Below are 20,977 nucleotides of genomic sequence, written 5' to 3'. Positions count from 1 at the left end.
ACAGGTTAACACAGTATTTGCAAAGTAGCAGGAGAGAAGCAACCTTTGAAAAATAAATAATAAATACACCAATCTGCAAGAAGGGGAAAGCAGGTTTTGAGGAAGAAAATCTTGTTTGTACTGCAGTAAAAATCATTCACTTTTGTATCACACCCCTCCCCCTCCATTCTCAATGCAGTATATGTGCTAATATACTGTGGTGAGTAGTTAGCCTTTGACTACATTCTGTTTTAACCCTTTATGTTGTTTCTGCATTTCATGCACCTTTGTTTAGCATTAACTACATTCTTATGTCTCCTCTGTCTCTTCCCATTGCCTCTTAAAGGGATTTAACATTTCTCCCTCCCTACTGCCCTCTCTTTTTTACATCTCCCACAGACTCTATTTTAACTGTGCCCGGAAATAGAACAACCATTTTGTTGACAAATAATGTGTTAAGAATAATTACAGATATTTTCAAATAGAGCTTGGGCACTTTGCAGATGCAGAAAAACATCTACTATATTCTACATGATTACAGTACAGTAGGGGTTAATGCATTGCATATAGCGACTGTATAAACTGGGCTCCACTTTCTGTTAACAATGCACTCTGCAAAAGAGGAAGACACTACACTAATAGGTCTGCAGTCTTTCCCCCCATTTTGTAGACCTCAGCAAATAATCTGTTTCTGCCTCTAGCTTTTTCTCTCTCCTTTTCCCCGTAGGATAAGCAAGGAGAGGGAGGGGAAAGGGTAGACTGGAAGACTTAAGCCATTTTATTTTCTTACTGGCCAAATTCAGGAGTGTTTTAGTGGATAAAGAAACACTGAGCCGTTGCTCAAAAAACACATTAAAAAATAATGTGAAAAATCTCTAAACAAAAATAACCCTGATCATCATGTGTCATGTAGCATGTTTATCCTTATTTGTCAGGCGTGCAAAAGCATTCCTGTGAAAACCTGTTTATATATTTTTCAACGGTCCATAGCTCTTTTGCAAGTCTTCAAATCTTTGTCTTATCAATGCTAAGGTGTGTCTGCATCCATCTACTCAGTATGCAAAGTCCTTCTTTCCAAAAATAATAGCTTTCAGTTGTTCAGTATGTGTATATACACTGTTTACCCCCTCTGTATATCACTATAATGTATGGCCCAGTTTGCATTCACAAGTGGTAATTAATAGTTTTCATAGTATGTATAACTGCTGCTGTGTTGTGTTAAATCATATTTCTATATTCAATATATACTTAGAGAAGGAACTCTATCCAGAGTCCAATTTGCATACAAACATGTTCTAATATTGTATAAGAAACTTTTATATCCAGAATTATGATACAGTTTTTACTGTAAATTATTATACACAGTTCCACCTTTGGTTTAGTTTTTTAAATGGGAATAATTCCATCGTCTTTTTTGCTAAATGTCTCCCTTTCTCCCTCCACAGACTCCTCCTTCCCCCCTCCTCCCTCCGTTCTCTCTCTCCTCCTCTCCCTCCCCCCGGTCCCTTATGCTCAGTTCAGTGTGTGTCTCCTCTTTCAAAGGGCGCAAGGGTGGGAACAAGTCGTCCAACAAAGCATGTTACAGTGCAGACATGACTTGTCCGCCAGAAAGCGAGAAAATAGTGATAAACTGCGGGGGGGTGAGACACGAAACCTACCGCAGTACCCTAAAGACGTTGCCCGGTACCCGCTTATCGTGGCTCACAGAGCCGGATGCATTTAACAACTTCGATTATGATCCCAAAAATGACGAGTTCTTCTTTGATCGCCACCCGTCCGTCTTTTCTTTCATCCTCAACTACTACCGGACTGGAAAGTTGCACTGTCCGAACGATGTATGCGGTCCACTGTTCGAAGAAGAGTTGGCGTTTTGGGGCATCGACGAGACGGACGTTGAGGCGTGCTGCTGGATGAATTACCGACAACACAGGGACGCGGAGGAAGCGCTGGACAGTTTTGAGACTCCAGAGCCTGACCCTCCCGAAGATGACCCCGCACTAGGAGGAGCGGATGGGGACCTGAAAAGACTGTGTCTGCAAGAGGACGGAAGGAAAGTCGGCTGGTGGCGCGTTTGGCAGCCCAAAATTTGGGCGCTTTTTGAGGATCCCTATTCATCTAAATATGCCCGGGTGAGTAAGCCTAAACACCTGACTTTTATTGGGTTACTTGTCATTCACACGTTATATCAATGTCACAACAACGTGTTTCCCGAAATAATATTCTTTTTCAAAGTTGATATCCATGGTGTTGGTATTCATGGTGTTGGTTCCTAAAATTATTTCAGCTATTGCTATCCGTGATGACGCTTACAAGCTCTACCGCGACCAAAATCATTATAATTTAAATTCCCTGCACTGAGCTAGCCTACGAGTGACAGGTCTTGTACGGTAGTTGGTAAAGACAAAGTTACACGACCGATTATTTCAATGCGCACAATAAATAGTCAATGACTGAGAATTATGTTTAACTGGCATGTGCAAGGAAAGGTTTTTTTTTTTTGTTGTTGGGGTGGGGGGCTCTTGGTATTGTTGTAAAGATTGAAGTTAACATTTTTATATCTGATGTCATTGTCAGATATGTTCTCAACGTTGTACTGCTTCCATTATTTAATCGGACTTCACTCTTATTGAGACATCAGAATATTTGTTATTATAATTGGTCATCAGCGTCTCGCTCGTTCATCATTGGTAACCTCGGTGTTTTGCTTCAATCGAAGCCCATTGTCAATCATTTTGCATACCTGTTCGTTACTCCACGTAGGCTAGGTCCACTTTACGCGCGATTATAGCGCACTCGTTCATGGCATTCTCTATCTTACCGCAGTTTTCTCCTGCTGGTCTCAGCGCGTCGGGTTCTGTCTCAGTCGCAGCGTTTCCTCGTCTCTCACTATTCTCTCACTGTTTAAGTGCAGCGTTTTCTCTAACCCATATAATTGGTAATGTAATGTTCTGTCCAGTGGATTTAACCTTCTGTCTTGCACATTTGTTGCACCCACCACTAGTCACTCCAACCCAAAATCTGTTCAAATGCACAACAGCAGTTACCCGGAACCAAGGGGTGTTCAACATACGTGCTATTCTAAGTTGTTCCAAGTGCAGCTATTCATTTATTAAAACCAATACTGGCTATCATACGTGGACATTATACACATTGCAATGCACCCATTTGAGTGCAGATATGTTTCACAATGAAGCTATTGCCTGACACTCTCTACAAATGTTAAGTCAGTGATTATTAAGCATATGTTTATTGTTGGTTGCCCTTTGGGAATTAGATTTCTAGTTGTATGACTCATTAAATATGAAATGTAGATTGAGTGTGCATCATAGGAGATATGCCATGTCATACGCATGCTGTATATCTGCTGTAAGTAGTGCATGGTCATGGTATGTGCCCTTTTGTGTGTGCTAAAACGGATTACTAAATTGACAATTTCACATTAAAGGTTAATGTTATACTTCTGGTTTTCATGATAATTGTAGGCATATATTTCATATCAGAATGAATATTTCTGCATTGTGCAAACAATATGGTGCACAAAATGGGGCTGTATGGGGTGGATTCAACGTTTTGTCCCTCTCCATTTATTTATTTCTCTGTTTTGTGTGCTTGGTATTGCCCACCCTTCCATGTTGTAGTCATGTGGCCTTAGCTGGTGCGACAGAAGAGCTCCCCCTTGGGGGCAGTGTGTACCATACGCCCCCACCCCCCCCCCCCCCACCCCCCCCCCCACCCCCCCCATTCCTATTTACAAGTCTACTTGACTCCCACTGTTTGCTGCTGACACATATCCAGCTTCCGAATAGGAAGTGTCAGTTGACAGTATCAGATGGACATCTGACATCTGAAAGGATAATTTCCCTATAAGGCTTTGGATGCGAAACGGGATAGCAGCAGGTGCCTTTCAGTCGTCTCCTCCTGTGCGAGAGTGACTGTATGGCTGTAGGGAGACGGTTACCTGCAGTAACCCACACGCTGCAGTCATCACAACTTTCTTGTGTTCTGGGATTTTTTTTCTCTCTGCCAGATTTTTCTGCTGCTTTCAGACATTGCACTGTGAAACATATGAGCATGGATAGGGGTTCACAGTATTGTTTCCATGCATGGTGGGGATTTCCTGTCTGTATTCCAATGTACTACGTGTGTATTTATTGTACTTTGACATTCACTGAGCTGTACTGGCCTACAGTATCTTAACTGTGTTAACTAATATGTTATAATAAGCTATTCTACCCTGAATTAGAATTACTCCGAAGTACAACAATTGCACTGGGCATTGAAGTATAGCCTATCGCATCGAATGTCCTCGATTTAATGTCTGTATCCATTTCTGTCTGCATACCTGACTCCACTACACACCGACTTCTATTTCAGCCATTTATGTCTGTCCAGATCAGTGACCCGGATCACAGCGTATTAAATGGTATTTCTGTGGATTCGGGTACTATATCAATAAAGTATGCTATATCGACAGAATTGCGTGTAGTTCGGTATTTCGCCTTCTGAAACAGGAGAGAACTGGAGTGGTGGTTATGTCTTCGATCGATATGATTGTCAACGTCGACAACTCAGATTATTTACAATAGTAATCACGTGTAATATGTAGCCGAATTCTTGATAAATGCTCCATTTGGCCATTCAGCGTGTAGCACCAAGTATGATCAGCGTGTGTTGCGTGCGTGCTGTTGCTAGCATAGAAGACATGAGATGCATATCATCATTGTTTTACTGTGGTACCAGTAAGGCATTCTGTATGATCTGTAGGAGGACAATGTGATGATTTGCTGCGTTGTTAATATAATTAGCGGTCAGTATTGTAATATATGGCATTAATATAACATCACAGTCATTCGATTTCCGCAGGTTCACGTAGGACCGCTAAGCGTCTTATCCCATCTCTGTGATAGCGTAACACTGCGGTGTCCTACGACTCGAGCTGACTGCGCGTACATTTCTACTGCAGTAGACCACGAAATAACCCTAATAACACGCAAGGAAACAGGCAGAAAGGGGGAAGAGGAGGAGGGGGAAGGTGTGTGTATGCGTGTGTGTGCGCGCGCGCTTGCGCGATCACGTGTTTGCTCTAGCCTTATGTCTTCGATCGGGAATCAAAGCACAGGAAAATGGACGTACTCTCCTTTTCCCGTCTTTCTTACTCTGTTGTGCTGAGTCTTGTGATTGCTGGTGTGTTTATTGATTAATTATACATTTGTGTACCTCACCTCTAATTGGTAATTGCTTCTTTTTCATATTTTATCATATTTCTGTTCATATGGTGCACACACATACACACAAACACCTGCACATATTTACAGAGCTTGTGAGAGAGTGTGAAAGATTATAAAATAAACAGTACAGGAGGAAATAAAAACAAATAACCACACAAATGCACACAAACCTTACTTAAAGCACATTCCAAATGGTAGGCAAACTATGACTTGTATCTGTTTATTTTCTGCAGTTATGTACCGATATATCTTTATGCACTAATTGCTGTCTTTATGCATCAATTCATTGAAACAGCATCATTTTTAAAAACCCAACAATAGTATGTTCTGTGGTTCACTATTTTTCTCTGTGATTCTGATCAGAATAAGCAGGTATAGATAATGGATGAATGGATGGTTCACTATTGGCTCCATTTGTGTGGAATGGTGTTTTGCAGCACTGGACTTGCTGAACAATGCTATCATGAACACAGATACAGTATACCACATCACAGAACAGTGGCTTGGAGGTTCTGGTGCTTCTGCTTAGATCATGGAAAAAGACCCCCATGTTTTTTTGTATGCACAAGGCATGTGTTCAATGAATCTTTGTCTTACTTAGGAAACTTTGTACTGGGAAACGTGTGTGATACACTGGGCTGCCAGCGCAGGGCTGCTTCTTTCTCTGCTGCAAGGTTCCTCCCAAGATTTCTTCACATCGGGGAGTTTTTTCTCACCGCTGAGTGTTTTTCTTCCCACCGAAGAGCTTTTTTTTAACCTCAGTTGCTTGCTTTTTGGGGGTTCAGGCCTGGTTTTTGTCCAGTTGTTCTTCTGTTTCTCTGTAATGCATCAATGTAACAGTTCTTTATATAAAAATTTAAAAAGCGCTCTACAAATAAAATTGATTTGATTTGATATGTAGCACTTTAGACACAGATGCGGTTCTTGGGAAAGCCTGTGACAGAAATATGTTCATGCAATATATTTTCACAATACCCTCCATAGCTGTATGCAGGGATGAGTTTTACCAACAGAAATGTGTTCATTAGATTTGTAAAGCGTTGTGGGTTCATCACTTTATCACAGTCCCTAGAGTGGGTATAACAAGCACTGGCAGCCCCCAATTCTCAAGAGAGCTAATCAAGGTCTATCTTTATTGGATGAATTCAGATGTCTTGCATGACCTTTTTGAGTGCTTGTCCTCCACCTCATTTTGGCCTACCATTACAAACTCTACTTGATCAGAATCAGTTAAATGTGGCCACAGATTATTTGTCAAAACGCATGGCACCTAAACACAAATCCTTGGGCATTTGATTCAAGGTCTTGCTTTCTGGTTGTTGTCAGGGTTTTTTTTTTTGTGGAACATCCTACTGGCAGCAAGAAATGTTAATCTTCTCTATCCTCAGCTCTGTGATTGATGCACGTCTTTCTGTGAGAGTGATATAATCAGTGGGCTCCAGAAAGCCATGGACACTGTATCTGTGCAGTGCATGCAGGTGGAGTCCTGTGACATCGTAAAGCAGCCCCAGCACAAATCCATGCGTGTCAGCAAAGGGCTGTGTGTGCCAGTGAAGACTTGTGTTGAATGTCACCCTGCTGCGGTTTCTCTCTGATGTCACGCAGAGCTACCAAATGACTCCATGTCAGTCTGTGGTGGGGGGCTGGAGTATTAACACCCCCTGACTGAGCTAGGCATTAGCTACTCTTTAACTCATTAACCCACGGTCCCCATTTGGAAGGAGTGTTCACTGAGTTTCAAATACGTGACATTGCTGAATAATTACTGTTTTGCATGTTAGGGGTGTACAGAATGCCACTGTACAAACAACAGATAGATTTTGATATGCAAACATTATCTTTAGTACAATTTGTTGTTCAAAGCAGCTCTGCGGGGTATAAAGGCCATCTAGAGATCAGAGTATTGAAAGGGCAAATGTAAGCATAGACACAACAGCCTGCCTTGATATCAGACCTCAACCTTTCAGTGGTGGATATAGGATTTTGACCACAATGGCCTGAAGTGTGTTTACTGTAATGCGACAGCGTGCTCTGTATTTACATAAACTATGACATTCTGTCTTCTTTCTGCTGTCAGATGCTGTACTTGTGGTGCTGTGTTGTGAAACCATACCACTTGTGGTTGTGGGATTGAATATCTTGTGATTCAAATCAAAAAGCTGCTTTTTACAGATGAAGATCTATTTAGTTCTTGCCCTAGCAGCCAATAAGAAATTGTGGAGGCTCAATGTATTGTTTTTTCTGCAGTTCAACATATCGTGTGCGCAGGGTATTTGAGCTTTGAGAATAATGTAATGAGAATTGAAACTGTACTTCCTTTTTTATTACTGTGGGATTGATGTCTCTTGTATAATTGACTAATCAGCATTTGGGTCTCACAATGATTACTTTTACATTGTAGCACAATCGCGGGTGGAGAACAGTCAAGTATACTGTAAATCCATGTGAGTTCACAAAGTTTCCCTCGCAATGGCGTTTTACACTCGAACAAAATTCGTTTTGGCAGCTTGCGCATTCATTTTGCTTAGGCTTGTGTATGGATTCTAGCTCATCATTTTGTTTACTGTCCATAGTTCTGCTGTGGTTTCTTGTCAATGATAAACCTCCTCATTGTTTAATTTGCATCAGCGTGTGTTGCATGCAACGTAATTGTCAGGGCAGCCCAAGAGAGGTAATTCTGAAATTCTCAGCTAAATCAAAGAAAGGACGCTCCACCTGAAAATTTATTTGAGAAAACGAATGCCAAGAATGTTGTTGTCTTGTCATTAATGTTCATAAAGTAATTTTTAAATAGTCCCACACTTCTTTGATGTGCGAACTTCCCATTCACTCTGAATATCTGTGACATTGTCTGTTGGAGCAAATTATAGTCAAAGATAAAAGATGAAGATGGCAAAAACGTGATGTCATATTATTGTGATGTGAAAAATTTCAAACTGCATCATATTTTTGACTAGGAGAGGTAATAAAGAAATTGTTTGAATAATGAATTGAGTCATAATTTGAGTGGTATGCTATGGCAGAATGTAAACCACGCAGATGTGTGTTTCTGCTGGTGACAATAGGTAAATAGTGTAAATAGTGATCTTTCATTCAAATAGTGATGATCCTGTTCATTTGTAAATTACATCCTCTGTGTAGATGAGCTTTCTTTTTAATTTGATAGCAGCTTCTCTTGTACTGAAAATACCCTTGTTTTCCAGTCCTGGGTTCCACTGAACTTCACATTTGCTTCCATTTTGGAAGTGTGATCATAAGCTCTCAACTTTGCCAGATGGAATGTAATTTATTCAGAAATTTGCTGTGGGCTCCACTTGTTTGGATTTGCAACATTTGGAAATCACCTATTTCATTTTGATCGTGCATCAGTCTGTTTACAATGCTGTATTGTCCTTTCAATGAGGGAGCACCAATTTAACATCTGAAATGTGGTTATGTACCTCTGTCTCTCAATTGCATGTCACACCCTATTTTCTGTGTAGACTACAGTTCTTTCTTTTATAAAAGCTAATTGTCCATCCCGTTATACCTTTATTTTTATCACTCCCTGCGGTGTTGTCTTTCTTTAAATTCAGCTAGAAAAGACAAATGTGGGGAAAAACCTTTCTGTCATTCAAACTTCACAGCAGTATCAGATTATTTATAACTGTGTGATATTGAATGTACTATTAAAAGTAAATAACGTTCATAAAGCCGTAGCTGTTTAAGTGTGTATGTAGTCACTTTGCACCACAGTACTTTGTCCTTATAGCTGTTTCCTTGCGGTTTTAACATGACCTCACAAGCATTTCTTAAACCTGCTTGTAATGTCACATGCCGCCTTGACTTGCCTGTGTAAGAGCACTGAAAAATGACTTACTCTCAAAGCCTACTCTCATGCTAGGAGAACTCTTATACTTAGTTGTTTTTTCTCTCTGCTGAAATGGAAACAGTTGTCCTGGTGTGCATTTCTTGTAATGGCTTACAGTTCCATGTAGAGTTAAGAACTAAGTATTTCTGGGAATAGAGGAGGTATGCAGGATGAATGATATCTTGTGTTGTGTCAAGACTGTGCAGAACAGTACTGACCCTGACTTACGGAGCGGTCAACACAATATGTACAGAGCATTGGAATGATTTCTGCTTGTTCATTTCCTGGATCGGAGGCAGTGATGGTTGATGCTGTATTGCAGAAGAGTTCTTTTTCCTCTCAACTGATTAACAGTGCCTTGGAGTCTGTATAGTTCTCTTCTACCCCTTTAATTATTCTTTACCCACCCTTTTTATCCCTCTCTTCCCCATCACCTGTATACATTATGTTTTGCTCTGTCTTCCTCCTCAAAACCAAGTCTTATGTCTGAATTAGTCTGTATAGTAGTAACCTTTGTACTCTTCACTTTCTGACTTTGTAATTCAAATAGGTGTCATCGACGGTGGCATGGCAGGAGAATTAAATTACATAAATAGCTTCAAATACAACTAGGTAATTGCAAATATCAAATGGACATTAGCAAACACCAGTTTAAAGGTGAGGCGAAACTATATATAAATAACATAAAAGATAGAAGAGTTGGTAATTTATACAAAGAATTACACACATTCCACAGGCAACAGATAAGCATATGCACTCCTACACATTGACATAGATAATGAGTACACACTGCCACACACTACAACTGCTACATTAATAATTTGGATGCAGCACAACAAATTACAGCATGCGGCAGCTCCTTCACTGTTAGCTGGTTTATTCTCTCCCCTCTTCCCTTTTTCCTTGTGTGGAGAAAAGGATAGCTGGTATTACTCAGCATTCTGAAATGTCTCCTCAGTAAAAATCTCAAGCATTATTATGGACACCATCTTTTGCACACATTTGTTGTTACATCAATGCAATGTCTTGGTGACTGACAGACAGCTAAACCAATCAAACGAACACCCGTCAGTGCTTTAGGTACCGTTGTGATGGTTGGTGACCTGTCTGTGTGCCACTTTTTATGGAGTGTGCACAAGAAAATATGGAATACTAGCCCATGGAATGACAATGATGGTAAGATGAGAAGGTGGCAAGTGTCTTCTAATTAAAGGTGAACTGGGAACAAAGGTTACCGTGGAAGTACCGATGAAGTTTGGGAGATAGGGTCACTATATTTATAGCAGCATGGGAAATGTTGGGGAAAAAAATTAGACCTGTAGATCAGACCTGGGTCAAATACGTGTTTGTTTTGGATTCAAATACATTTCTACGCTTTACTGATCTTACCTGGTGTATTGAAACCAATTAAATACTCTCAAAAAGTACAAACCCCACCTTCTGGCCATATCAGCAGGCTCAATTACACCAGGCAAGATCAATAGAGCACAGAAAAGTATTTCAATCTAAAACAAATACGTATTTGGTCCAGGTCTGCTATGGATAAAGAACGACGATGTTGGGAGCAATTTTGAAGTGAGAGATGCAAGAGCATAAGTATATGGTACAGAAATGAATGAAAGCTGGGAAGCTGGGGATAAATACACCAAAGTATGACTGGGAGATAAATGCAGCTTCTATCTCTTCTATCTCTTCTATCTCTTGTCTTCCCCAGTATCACCGCTGTGTCAGTTAGCTACGCATGGCGTCTATCTGACATTTTCATTCTCTGTAGTAGACTACTTTGGTTTGCCACAACCCCATTACTGTCCCACAACGTGCTGTTGGGCATGCCCTGGTTTGGTTCTCATAGTGTTTCACAGTGTTTATGTAAAATTGGGCTAGCTAGGGTTATGGATCTTTTAGCCTGCCTCCATTGTCATGGAACACCGAGGCTTGATCTCCGGTTTGGTATCCATGGTGAGCTACTTTGGTGGAAAAGAGGGGCAGTCTGACATGTGGCCATCTGGTGAGGTATTGCATGATTTATCCCTGCCATGGGGGGAGGTTCACCCACCATCTCTGGCTTGTGTTTGGGCTTCGGGAATCTGTATTGTGACTTACTGCACGCTGAAAATGTGACTATATTCATATATAATATTGATTCTGATTCGCCAATGACAATGGTAGAATGCAATGGCAATAATTTTGTAAAAACCCTACATTACTGATTATTTTGAAATTTAAAAAATGAAAGTGTTCCAAGACTCATTTTACTGAAGTTTTCAATTCTGCAGCAACGTGTTTATGAACTTGGATTGAATTGTGGATTGAATTTTATCAAATTTGATCAAAGTTGGACCATAGTACCTTTTTAAAAGCAAATGTTTATTTATCATGGGGGTGGCTTAGTTCTGAACGCAATATCTCTGTCGCTCTTTGAAAATAATTGTGTCATTCAAAATGTAATGGATTGAGCACATTCACAGCCTTTAAATTTTCTGTGGTTATGATTGATTGAGAAGCAACTGAGGACAAACCACTCCAATTAATGACTCATTGTCACACAAACAAACATTTACTCTAAGGGTTAATTAGGTTCTTTTCACATTTTTGTTGTTGTCTTTGAATGGACATGTATAGAGTATTTGTCTAAAATTATTGACACTCTCTCATATATAATCTTTTGTCAATTTTGAAGAGCTCTGATTGGTTAGTTGGTGCTTGTCAGTCACCTGATCTGACCATAATTGATCAATATTCATTTACATAGCTGCATGTATGGGCTGTTTACGTTCAGGTGGAGCAGAACAAAAATTGATTAAATTGTGCTTTTAGTGAGTGTCTCCTGATTGGTAGCATTTAGAGCTGCTCAGTTGCTTAAACCATATACCGGAATTCATTATTCAATAGCTACATGAAACTCCATGGTGGAAATGTGGAAAAGGTAGGAATGTTAGCTGAAAAATGTTGTATGTTGCACTTTGGATTTTCATAACGCCCTCACATTCATTAAAAACATTAAACATTGCAAGGTCACTGGAGGGAGCCATGTACACTGCTGTTATACGAAGGCACCTGATGTGTGCCTGTCTCTTTAAATCCCATTCTGGCTCTGGGTGTAGTGCGGGCGGCTGTCTCTAACGTCCTGTCGGTAAAAGGGGAAATCTGCCCCTGACTCTCCTGTTCCTCTTACAAGGCAGTTTTATTTTTTATTTATTTTTTTATTTTTTGCAAAGCTCTCTGTTGGATTAAGGACAAAGGGAGAGGAGGCACTCTGTCATCATAGCTAATAGAACAGGGAAGGCAGGACAGCCTTGCCAAACTAGCTTTCAGACAATGTAAGCAAAGGGGTGGAGTGGGCAGGGAGGGTGGGGCCTGCAAGGACAAATTGCACATAGCGTGCTGCAGTGATCCGGATCGAATACTAAGCAGACAAAAAAATTGCAGAGCCCTCTCTTTCTCTTTCCGTTTCGCCCTGCCGTGGCATGCGTCCTGAGCCCCTCAGCAGGACTGCAGTGGTTCCGTCACACTCCGGGCCCAGACAGAGGGTGCTTGAATGAAACGCAGGGGACAGCGCACAATGTCAGTTTACTGAAATACTCTTAGACCGGGTAAAGCATAGCACGCAACAGCGCTGATTCACAAACAGCACAGTGCAGTCTAATGCATTGTGCTGCGATTATGTGTTTTGGCACGTTATGGTGTTGAGGGCATTAGTGGCAAAAAATGTGGGAAATTCTGGCATGAGCAAAAGAAGACTGACGCGAGTATTTTACGGGCTTATGTACAAGAGGTTACTAGAGACTGCCAAAGGCTTCATTGTTAATTTTTGTGGATGAGACTGTGAGGAGAAACAGAGGCTGATACTAGCAGTCTCCTGCATTACACTCCCTGTGTTCTCCTTCTCATTCCCAACCTGGCCTTTCCACTTATGAACCTCCATTTCAGACCCATTCTTTTATTGGAGTTCCCACATCTGTGCCCATACTGATCCCATTCCTTGATGGTGCTCCTCTCTCCACACCATGGCCCACTTATCTTATTTTACACTGCGCTAAATGTACATGCTGTCTTTCAGTGAGCCCGTCATTCAGTATACAACTAAAAGTGAATCAGTGATCAACCCACCAAAATAAAAGATCTAAGATCCCTCATTTACTGTGTACTCTATTACCATCACATTCATTTAGAAGATGGCATTTGAATGTCTAAAATGTTGCTTTATTAGGGTACACTGTGCATATAGGTTGTGCTACAGACCAACCCCCCACTGCAAACTGAATGTATATTCCCTGGATGAGCAGCAACATATATTATTAAAAGCATATGCGCTGCAGAGTAGTTCCTATCGAACAGAGGGGTGTGTGTGGACTGTGCTAACACTACAATGCATTCATGGGTCAGGATGTTCCATCTTTTTTTTCATGAGGTCAATGTCTCCACGTCTCCTCTTCTAAAGTCATTGGTTTGTCTGCCCCCCCCCCCCCCCCCCCCCCAGCCCCCCCTACCCCCCAGCCCCCCCCCCCCGGCATCCCCCCCGGTCTCCGCTAAGTGAGCCCTTCCTCCCGCGCCCCTGTGGCTGGGCCCAGGCGGCCCGGCGCTGGGCTGGGCTGGGCGGCGTCTCCCAGGTGTGCTGATAGCGTGTGTGGGTGTGCGGCTTCCTGCTCCCTGCTTTGACTTGCTCTCTCCGAGCAGCTGTAGTCAGCTCTCCAAATCCTACACTTGGGAATTGCCTCAAGCTCCCCTCCCCCCTTCCCGAACACCACATCTCCTGGGCCCACGTGTCCATGTTCCTCTGGCACACAAAATTGATTTGCCCTACAATTACATCACACAGGTGGCATGCACGGACCTGCCGGGGAAACCATAATTCCGTTCCGCCTCCCTATAAATCAATCGATCAATAAAGCGATCAATGCGCTTTCTTTGCCGACAGCTAAGTACGCGTGGAAGTCGATACACGGCTAAAACATTTGCACCTTTTTGCGCCACCCGGTAGTACCCATTGTGCTGCTCTGTGATTGTTCCAAATGAATGGGTGATGAATTATTAATCGCTTTAGTATTTGATACATATTGATGCCGCTTCACCTCTTCCCCACCTCTCTGAATGGGTATGGCGTGTCCCCTCTCCCTCCCCATTCCATCGCCTCTCCATTTCACACACTGTCTCTCCCTCTCAGGGGGGTGCTCGGTCACAATCTCGGTTTGTTCTCTCCATTGTTTCCTCTGCACCCCTCTTCCGGTGAGCCTCCTGCACCGTGGCTATGAGCGGGCACTTATACACCTATGGTGGTCATTAGCGGAGACACAGAGACCCGGAACCTTGTCTCGTGATGTTGCGTTTCATTGACATTATCCACGCGCACAGCGAAACAGCCCCTGAACCGGTTCGTCGTTAACTCTCTTTCTCATGGGAGCAATAGTTAAGGCATCAGCTTGAATTTAACCCTGCATCCTTTCAGCGCTCTTCCCGGACCAATGACCCATTGTTTGCATCAGTCCTTATGGAAGCAGTTGGTTGTTTCGTCTTCATTTTGCTGGAGTGCAATGGGCAAGCGCGCCTTCCAGAAAGCACAATGAATGTGCTCGCGACGTGATGGATGCCCACCGGAATCAGTCACAAGGGGGCCATCTCAAGTGCTCTGGACTGTGAAATGGATGAGGCGCAGGTGTAGCCAGACTGTAATTCATCACAGCCATAATACACTGTCCCTCCATCGGAGACCCCTTCTTTGACCCCCTCATCTGAATTTGTGTTGGCTGTTGTAGTATATAGTGAGTGGTGGCAATGTCATTATCCTTGACCCCTAATAGTTTTGTTTTGTGTGTGCGCGTGGTTTCGAACTATTTTCAATAGTTGCATTTCTGCTGTGATTGTTGCAATGCTTCTAACAAGGTTTCATAGTCCATTACTTCTAAAAAAATTAAATGAAGGGCAGAGGTATGATGTAGTGTTTGGGAAAGTCTACTTGCTTCCAGAAGGTTGCAGGGTCAAATTCAGAGTTTTGTCTGTCCTGTTATTTCCTTGAGCAAGTAAATGAACAAACAGCTTCAGTGCTTATCCAGCTATATGCATTGATACAGTATGTAAAATGTAATTTTACAATGTAAAAATGTAAGCTATATAGGTCTCCCTTGATGAAGCCATCTTAGAAAAAGCAGTATTGTTTCACTATGTAATAACAGTTATGATAATTTTGGTTACATTAGTGCTTACTAAAGCAGTCCGCTAGGTGTAAGACTGTTCCATATTGACACGTGACAACCAGTGCTATCCACTGCATTACCTTACCAGCTCCAGAGCACAATTGCAGAACAAGGTTGATCACTATTTGGCAGAGGATAGTTCTGTTCAGAAGCAGACTGTGTATCGCAGGAGGGAGCAGTATTTGGCTGGTCTCTGTCCTTGGTGCTGAAAAGAAATCTGCGGTGGCCAGACATTTTGTAGTCTGCTTGTGAAAGAGCAGAAAGCACTGTAATTTGCTGCAGTATATATTACCATCAGGGTTGCTGTCAAAATCATTACACACGCACACACGCATGCATGCACGCACACACACACACATACATAAACATGCACACGCACACACACACAGACACACATACACATGCACAATGTCTCAAATCTTTTGCGTTGGGTCACAGCTGTACAACACAACACGCGTACAGTACTGCTATCCTTCCTGCATATTTCCTCCATCACCTTCCTTCAGAAAGAGTCATTGTGTTTGCATACAGATATTTATTATTTCCACATGGCTGTGGGCTTTTTGTGCTACTGCACTATGCTGTATAAGGAGAGCGTGCTTTGTGATTTTTGCTTTGTATTTGCAGGGCATCATCTGCCTCACTTTCTCCCCTCTGTGTTTTCCTCCTCTCCTCCACTCCCCCTTCCTTCTCTCCTCCACTCCCCCCTTCCTCCTCTCCTCCACTCCCCCTTCCTTCTCTCCTCCACTCCCCCCCTTCCTTCTCTCCTCCACTCCCCCTTCCTTCTCTACTCCTCTCCTCCACTCCCCCTTCCTTCTCTACTCCTCTCCTCCACTCCCCCTTCCTTCTCTACTCCTCTCCTCCACTCCCCCTTCCTTCTCTCCTGCACTCCCCCCTTCCTTGTCCACCTTGGGTATCCATTGGTCCGTGTCATTATGGTGCAGTAAAGAGAGAGAGGGACAGAAAAAGGGCTTCAGAAGATGCATTAGCATCAAGCGATAGAGTGCTCCTCCTCCCGCAGTCCCGCTCGGCCTCTCTCTCTCTCTCTCTCTCTCACACACACACACACACACAGGCGCACACAGTCACACATGCTCACTAAGTAGATTAAATTAGCGGTCAAATCATGTTGGATTTTCCTGGAGACGTTTTCTCCATTTACTTCCAAATGAAATAAAAACTAACCAACGCACTCATATCAAAATCACAGAAGATCCAGAGGGCCCATGTTCAAAGCGACATCTTTTTACAGATATTAGATTGGATAGATAGCATGCATAGGTTCAATCTATTGATTTTTTTGGCAAAGGCTTCCAGTACTCAGTTCCTTTGTCTATTTCACAAATGCATGATTTGTTACTAGCAGCTACATAGCTCACGATTGCTATAAATAATCAAATAAATTGTACTGATAAATAATACAATAAATTATGAAGGATGAAGGATGAATTGCTATAAATAAATTAGTAAGGGGCAATAATAGTAAACAATAACAGTGGCAGATAAATAAAAATCATTGAGACATAATAATTATGATTAGCAATATTTAATGACAAGTGATACAGTATAGCAGTTTCAGTAAACATGTCGGTGGTGTTAATTGGAGTAAAAATATTCCCTGTTGTAAACGTAATGGAATTTAAATGACAGCAGTAATGTTAACAGTTTTCAAGAAGGGGAGACATTTTCATCGAGAGCATTAAGCATTTTCCATTGTCGGATACATTTAAAGCAGCAGTTGAAATGTTATTTAAAATTATAACAACTAACTGAATAGCGGAAACAGTGGCAGCGTGGCTGGGACACTACAGAGAATCAAGCCTGGGCTACTTTATCACCTGTCTATGACCTGCAGGCTAGCTGAGGGACAGGACTGGTTTCATCCTGTGAAGGGTAAGGTGCATTCAGAGCTCTCCATCAGCTCCTTCCAATGACCAACCATCTTTCCACAGGCTACCGAAATACATCTCCCGTAACAGGGCTGCCAATAATTTTGACCCATGTTTTTTGGGCAATAAAACTATCTTTGAGCAATATTATATATTATTTTTTGCAATTTTTTGCAGAAAACACTGCTATTTTGTACAGTATACACTATACACACATCCAAACCAGTGATGCAGATGTAGGACAAAATACTAATGAATAATAACCTATGTAAAGGCAATGGACTCCACACACTGCATTTGGAGCTCCCAAAAAAACAAGAATTTATAATAAATGCACCATAATATAATAAAAATTTGCACATGAAAGTCCATCACAGGTTGAAATGTTCATTATGAAGAGAGGCTGAAAAATGTGAACCTGAAATACAGATAAACGCATGCACAGAAGACATAGATATAGAGAGAAATGCATAGATTCAACAGAAAATAGAAAAAGGCAAGCATTACCTTTAGCCAAAACACAGAGGGCACTGTTTCTCTCTCTCTCTTTCTCGCTCCCTCTGTCTGTAACCTCTTTGCTGTCCTACATGTTTCTGCATTACATTCGGTCACTTATCCTCCCTTTCTCTGCCTCCCCTGCCTTCCTGTCCCCCACTTTCTTTGCCTTCCCTCTGCATCCCTGCATGCTGCTCTTCTCCATGTCTATCACTCTTCCCCTTTGTGACATAGATAGGTCACTTCTGCATTAATGCATTTTGATGAGCTCACTAGTGCTGCACCAAATGCATTAACTCACCCTGTCAAGCTAATTGATAGTAATTGCATTTTTTGATATTGTGTCTCCTCTCTGTTAACATTTCCCTTATTTGCAACATTTCCACTATTGCTTATTCTAGCCTCTTCCTTTCCACCCTTCCCTTGCCCCATTTATTTCTGTCTTCATCTGTCTATTTCTTCCTCTTTCCTCCTCTTCCCCCATCTTGGTACAGATAAGCAGTCAGCGTTGAACTGACAGCAGAACTCATGAGATTAGTGAGGGAACTTTCTTGATTTTTCTGTGTATGTATGGGAGAACTGTGTGCAAATATGCTTGATGTATAAGTGTAGTCATTTGCTTTTGTGTGTGACTAGACTTACTACACAGTTGTTGACTGCTGAGAGAGAGAGAGAGAGGAAGAGAGAGTATAGGCACGAGTGTATATAGAAAATATTGATTATTACAGAAAAAATCTTTACGTGGTGTTTAATCTAGGGAGATATTTTTTTGAAATGCTACCAGAAGTCAAACATTTTCCATGAAATATGTTTTAGGTTAGCCTTGGTACTGGATTTATTTGTGCATTGGTAAACAGCTGCTGCATGTATATACCTACAGGTATTGTTTTCCCGAAGAACAAAGGATGTGTCTACATGGTGTACTACACTATGTGTCCGACTCTCAGACTGATACTTAGAAAGTCTAACTGGCATACTGACATTTACTGACTGGGCTTTGGTACGTAAACATTGACACCAACAACAGGGGGGATTGATGGAGAAAGAACCTGGGCAGTGAGTGAGTAACAGGGGAAAAGCACTGTGGTAATCTGGAAACTAGGTCACATTGAGACTAGTGAGAAACATGGCAGAGGGAGAGAGAGGCTGAGTAATAGGAGAGAGAGAGAGAGAGAGAGAGAGAGATTGACACAAGGAAGAGTAGCAGCTATGAGAGAAGAAGAGGAAGAGGAAGAAGAAGAAGAATGCTGGGCTGGTGGATATAAAAGGGTAAGGGTGTCACACTTCTTTTCTTCCATCTATCACTATTATTATATTATATTATGTCTTATCTCTGTGCCCCCAAAAGCTTTAACACAATCATTATCTGTGAGTAAAGGTTTGAGTTTGAATTTGGGAATAAAGCAAAAGTCCAGAATCAAGACAAAAACATATATTAAATTAACAATACTGTGATCTGTACAGTAAAATCTAAATTTTGAGCCCCTGTTCAGACCGTATTTATTTTTCACTATGAAGTTGCGTCACTTTTGTCTATGGCAGTGTAACTATTTATATATACTACTCATAAATATATGATTTATTTATATAATAATAATTTATTTATGGGTCATGTGCTTCTATCCAGTTTATGAATTTAATTCTGACCGCATTTATTTGCCACAGTCTCACTGTGTGTGCTAAAATTACACATTTTGACTCATGCATCTCTCTCTCGCTCTCTCTCAACATCAGTCTCCTGGCTGTTATTTTGAAATATAATTTCTTCCTTCCACTCATTTGTCTTCCTCCTGTTTATTATCTTAACTTCAATATAAAGTACAAATCCTTCTGTGAACAGATGTAGAGTCCACAGCAATTGTCAAAACAGCTGCCAGACATGGAGCAAAGATTAGCATATGAGCATGCCACTGAGCCCACAGTTGTATGCATAGCTGGAAAGATGTATTCTACTGTATGAGGAAACACACAGATACAAGCTGCATGTTTCCACTGGAAGCTTGTTACATGTGGGACCACGAGACCGGGACAGATTCTGACTGTAATCAAGTTATTGACCCTGTTGTGTGTCTGCTGTTGTGATCTCAGGTTTTCTCTCATCCACAAAGCTCTCTGCACCAGCCCCTGCCTAACCTACACACGTCCATTTGTGTTTCTTGAAAGTATACATTGTTGACACTGCAACTAAGACTGAGGGACAGTGTGAGAGAAACAGGTAGATAATACAATATTTAAACAGTAGTAGCTCGCAAGAGTTTAATCGGGGACAGGTACATGCGTGAAGTGAAGGAAGAGACAGAAACGACAGTTGGAGCACAGGAGAAATGCCAATCTGTCAAACATATCTGCCTATACGTCTATTCTACTGGAAAACCTATTGTTTAAACTGTTTAATAAAATAATATATGGTCATTTTTTTGGTACTAGTGTTATTTTCTGATATGCAAATATTGCTGGTAAATATGTCTGTGTATGCTGTTGTCCAATGTTAAGTGTCTATTTGTCATAACTGTTAGCTAGTTTTGGTGGTCAAATGTTAAGGTAAGAGGAAGAGGGCAAAGAGGAGTCCTAGCTATAATTAAGCATATCACAATGCCTTATAAACACAAAAAGTGGATCTCAAAAGAGAAAATAAAAAATGGACCAGGAGAGAAAGCCAAGTAGCCAGCAATCGCCAAACCCACAACTGGACCTGATCAAAAAGTATATCTGCCTATGGAAATATCTTCCCTACTCAACTGCTGTCTTTCAGGACATGTTTTAAAATTGGATCATCAACACACACCTCAGTCTCCTAACTTGTGAAAATGCTTATTGTGGAACATCATCCTGTATCCTTTGGTAAGGTGTGTTTGCTACTGCAGTTGTTATGACATTGCCTGCAGAATGCTGTTTAAATGAATGAATTATTATTTTTTATAAAAATGAATCAATAGCTACCTGAGGAGCAGAATCGAGCTGGACAAACTGAATGGGCTGGTTATAGGCTACTTTCAGTCAAGAGCATCAGAGCTTGAGAGCTGAATTTGAAGGAGATTGCTGATGGTTTCGTAAATGTAGGCTCATTGGATACCCTTCAAATAACTGAATAGATTAAGTACTTGTCAAGCGGGTTTTTTGTTGGGTTTCTTATGGTGCCAGCTAGATGAAAAAACACAGGGCCAAGTTACATTAAGTTATTTTGGAAACATTGGGTAACATTACTTTGGAATACTGCATGTTTAATGTGTGTGTGTTAAGATAGCCAATATTGTTTGTTGTAACTCGGCCTCATTTTGATATCAATCCCTTTAACAGGAAACCAAGATTTTGCAATGCGTTAGACCTACTCATTTTTGTATGTTG

At 41.4% G+C, this 20,977-nt stretch overlaps 1 protein-coding gene across 8 annotated transcripts in view; it reads left to right on the top strand.

The window, feature by feature from the left end:
- Positions 1-20,977, top strand: part of LOC118219755 (potassium voltage-gated channel subfamily C member 1-like) — an 82,395-nt gene that overhangs the window by 7,482 nt on the left and 53,936 nt on the right. For all 8 annotated transcript variants that reach the window (XR_004763837.1, XR_004763838.1, XM_035403145.1 and 5 more), the window contains exon 2: positions 1,425-2,108. Coding sequence is in view for 6 of the 8 variants with exons in the window: in XM_035403145.1 (XP_035259036.1) it covers positions 1,488-2,108 (621 nt within the window). In the remaining 2 variants the exon portion in view is untranslated. The remainder of the gene's footprint in view (positions 1-1,424; positions 2,109-20,977) is intronic.

The sequence above is a fragment of the Anguilla anguilla genome, chromosome 2 (assembly GCF_013347855.1).
Source record: "Anguilla anguilla isolate fAngAng1 chromosome 2, fAngAng1.pri, whole genome shotgun sequence".
NCBI lineage: Eukaryota > Metazoa > Chordata > Actinopteri > Anguilliformes > Anguillidae > Anguilla > Anguilla anguilla.
This window is presented reverse-complemented; position numbering and strand designations above follow the sequence as displayed.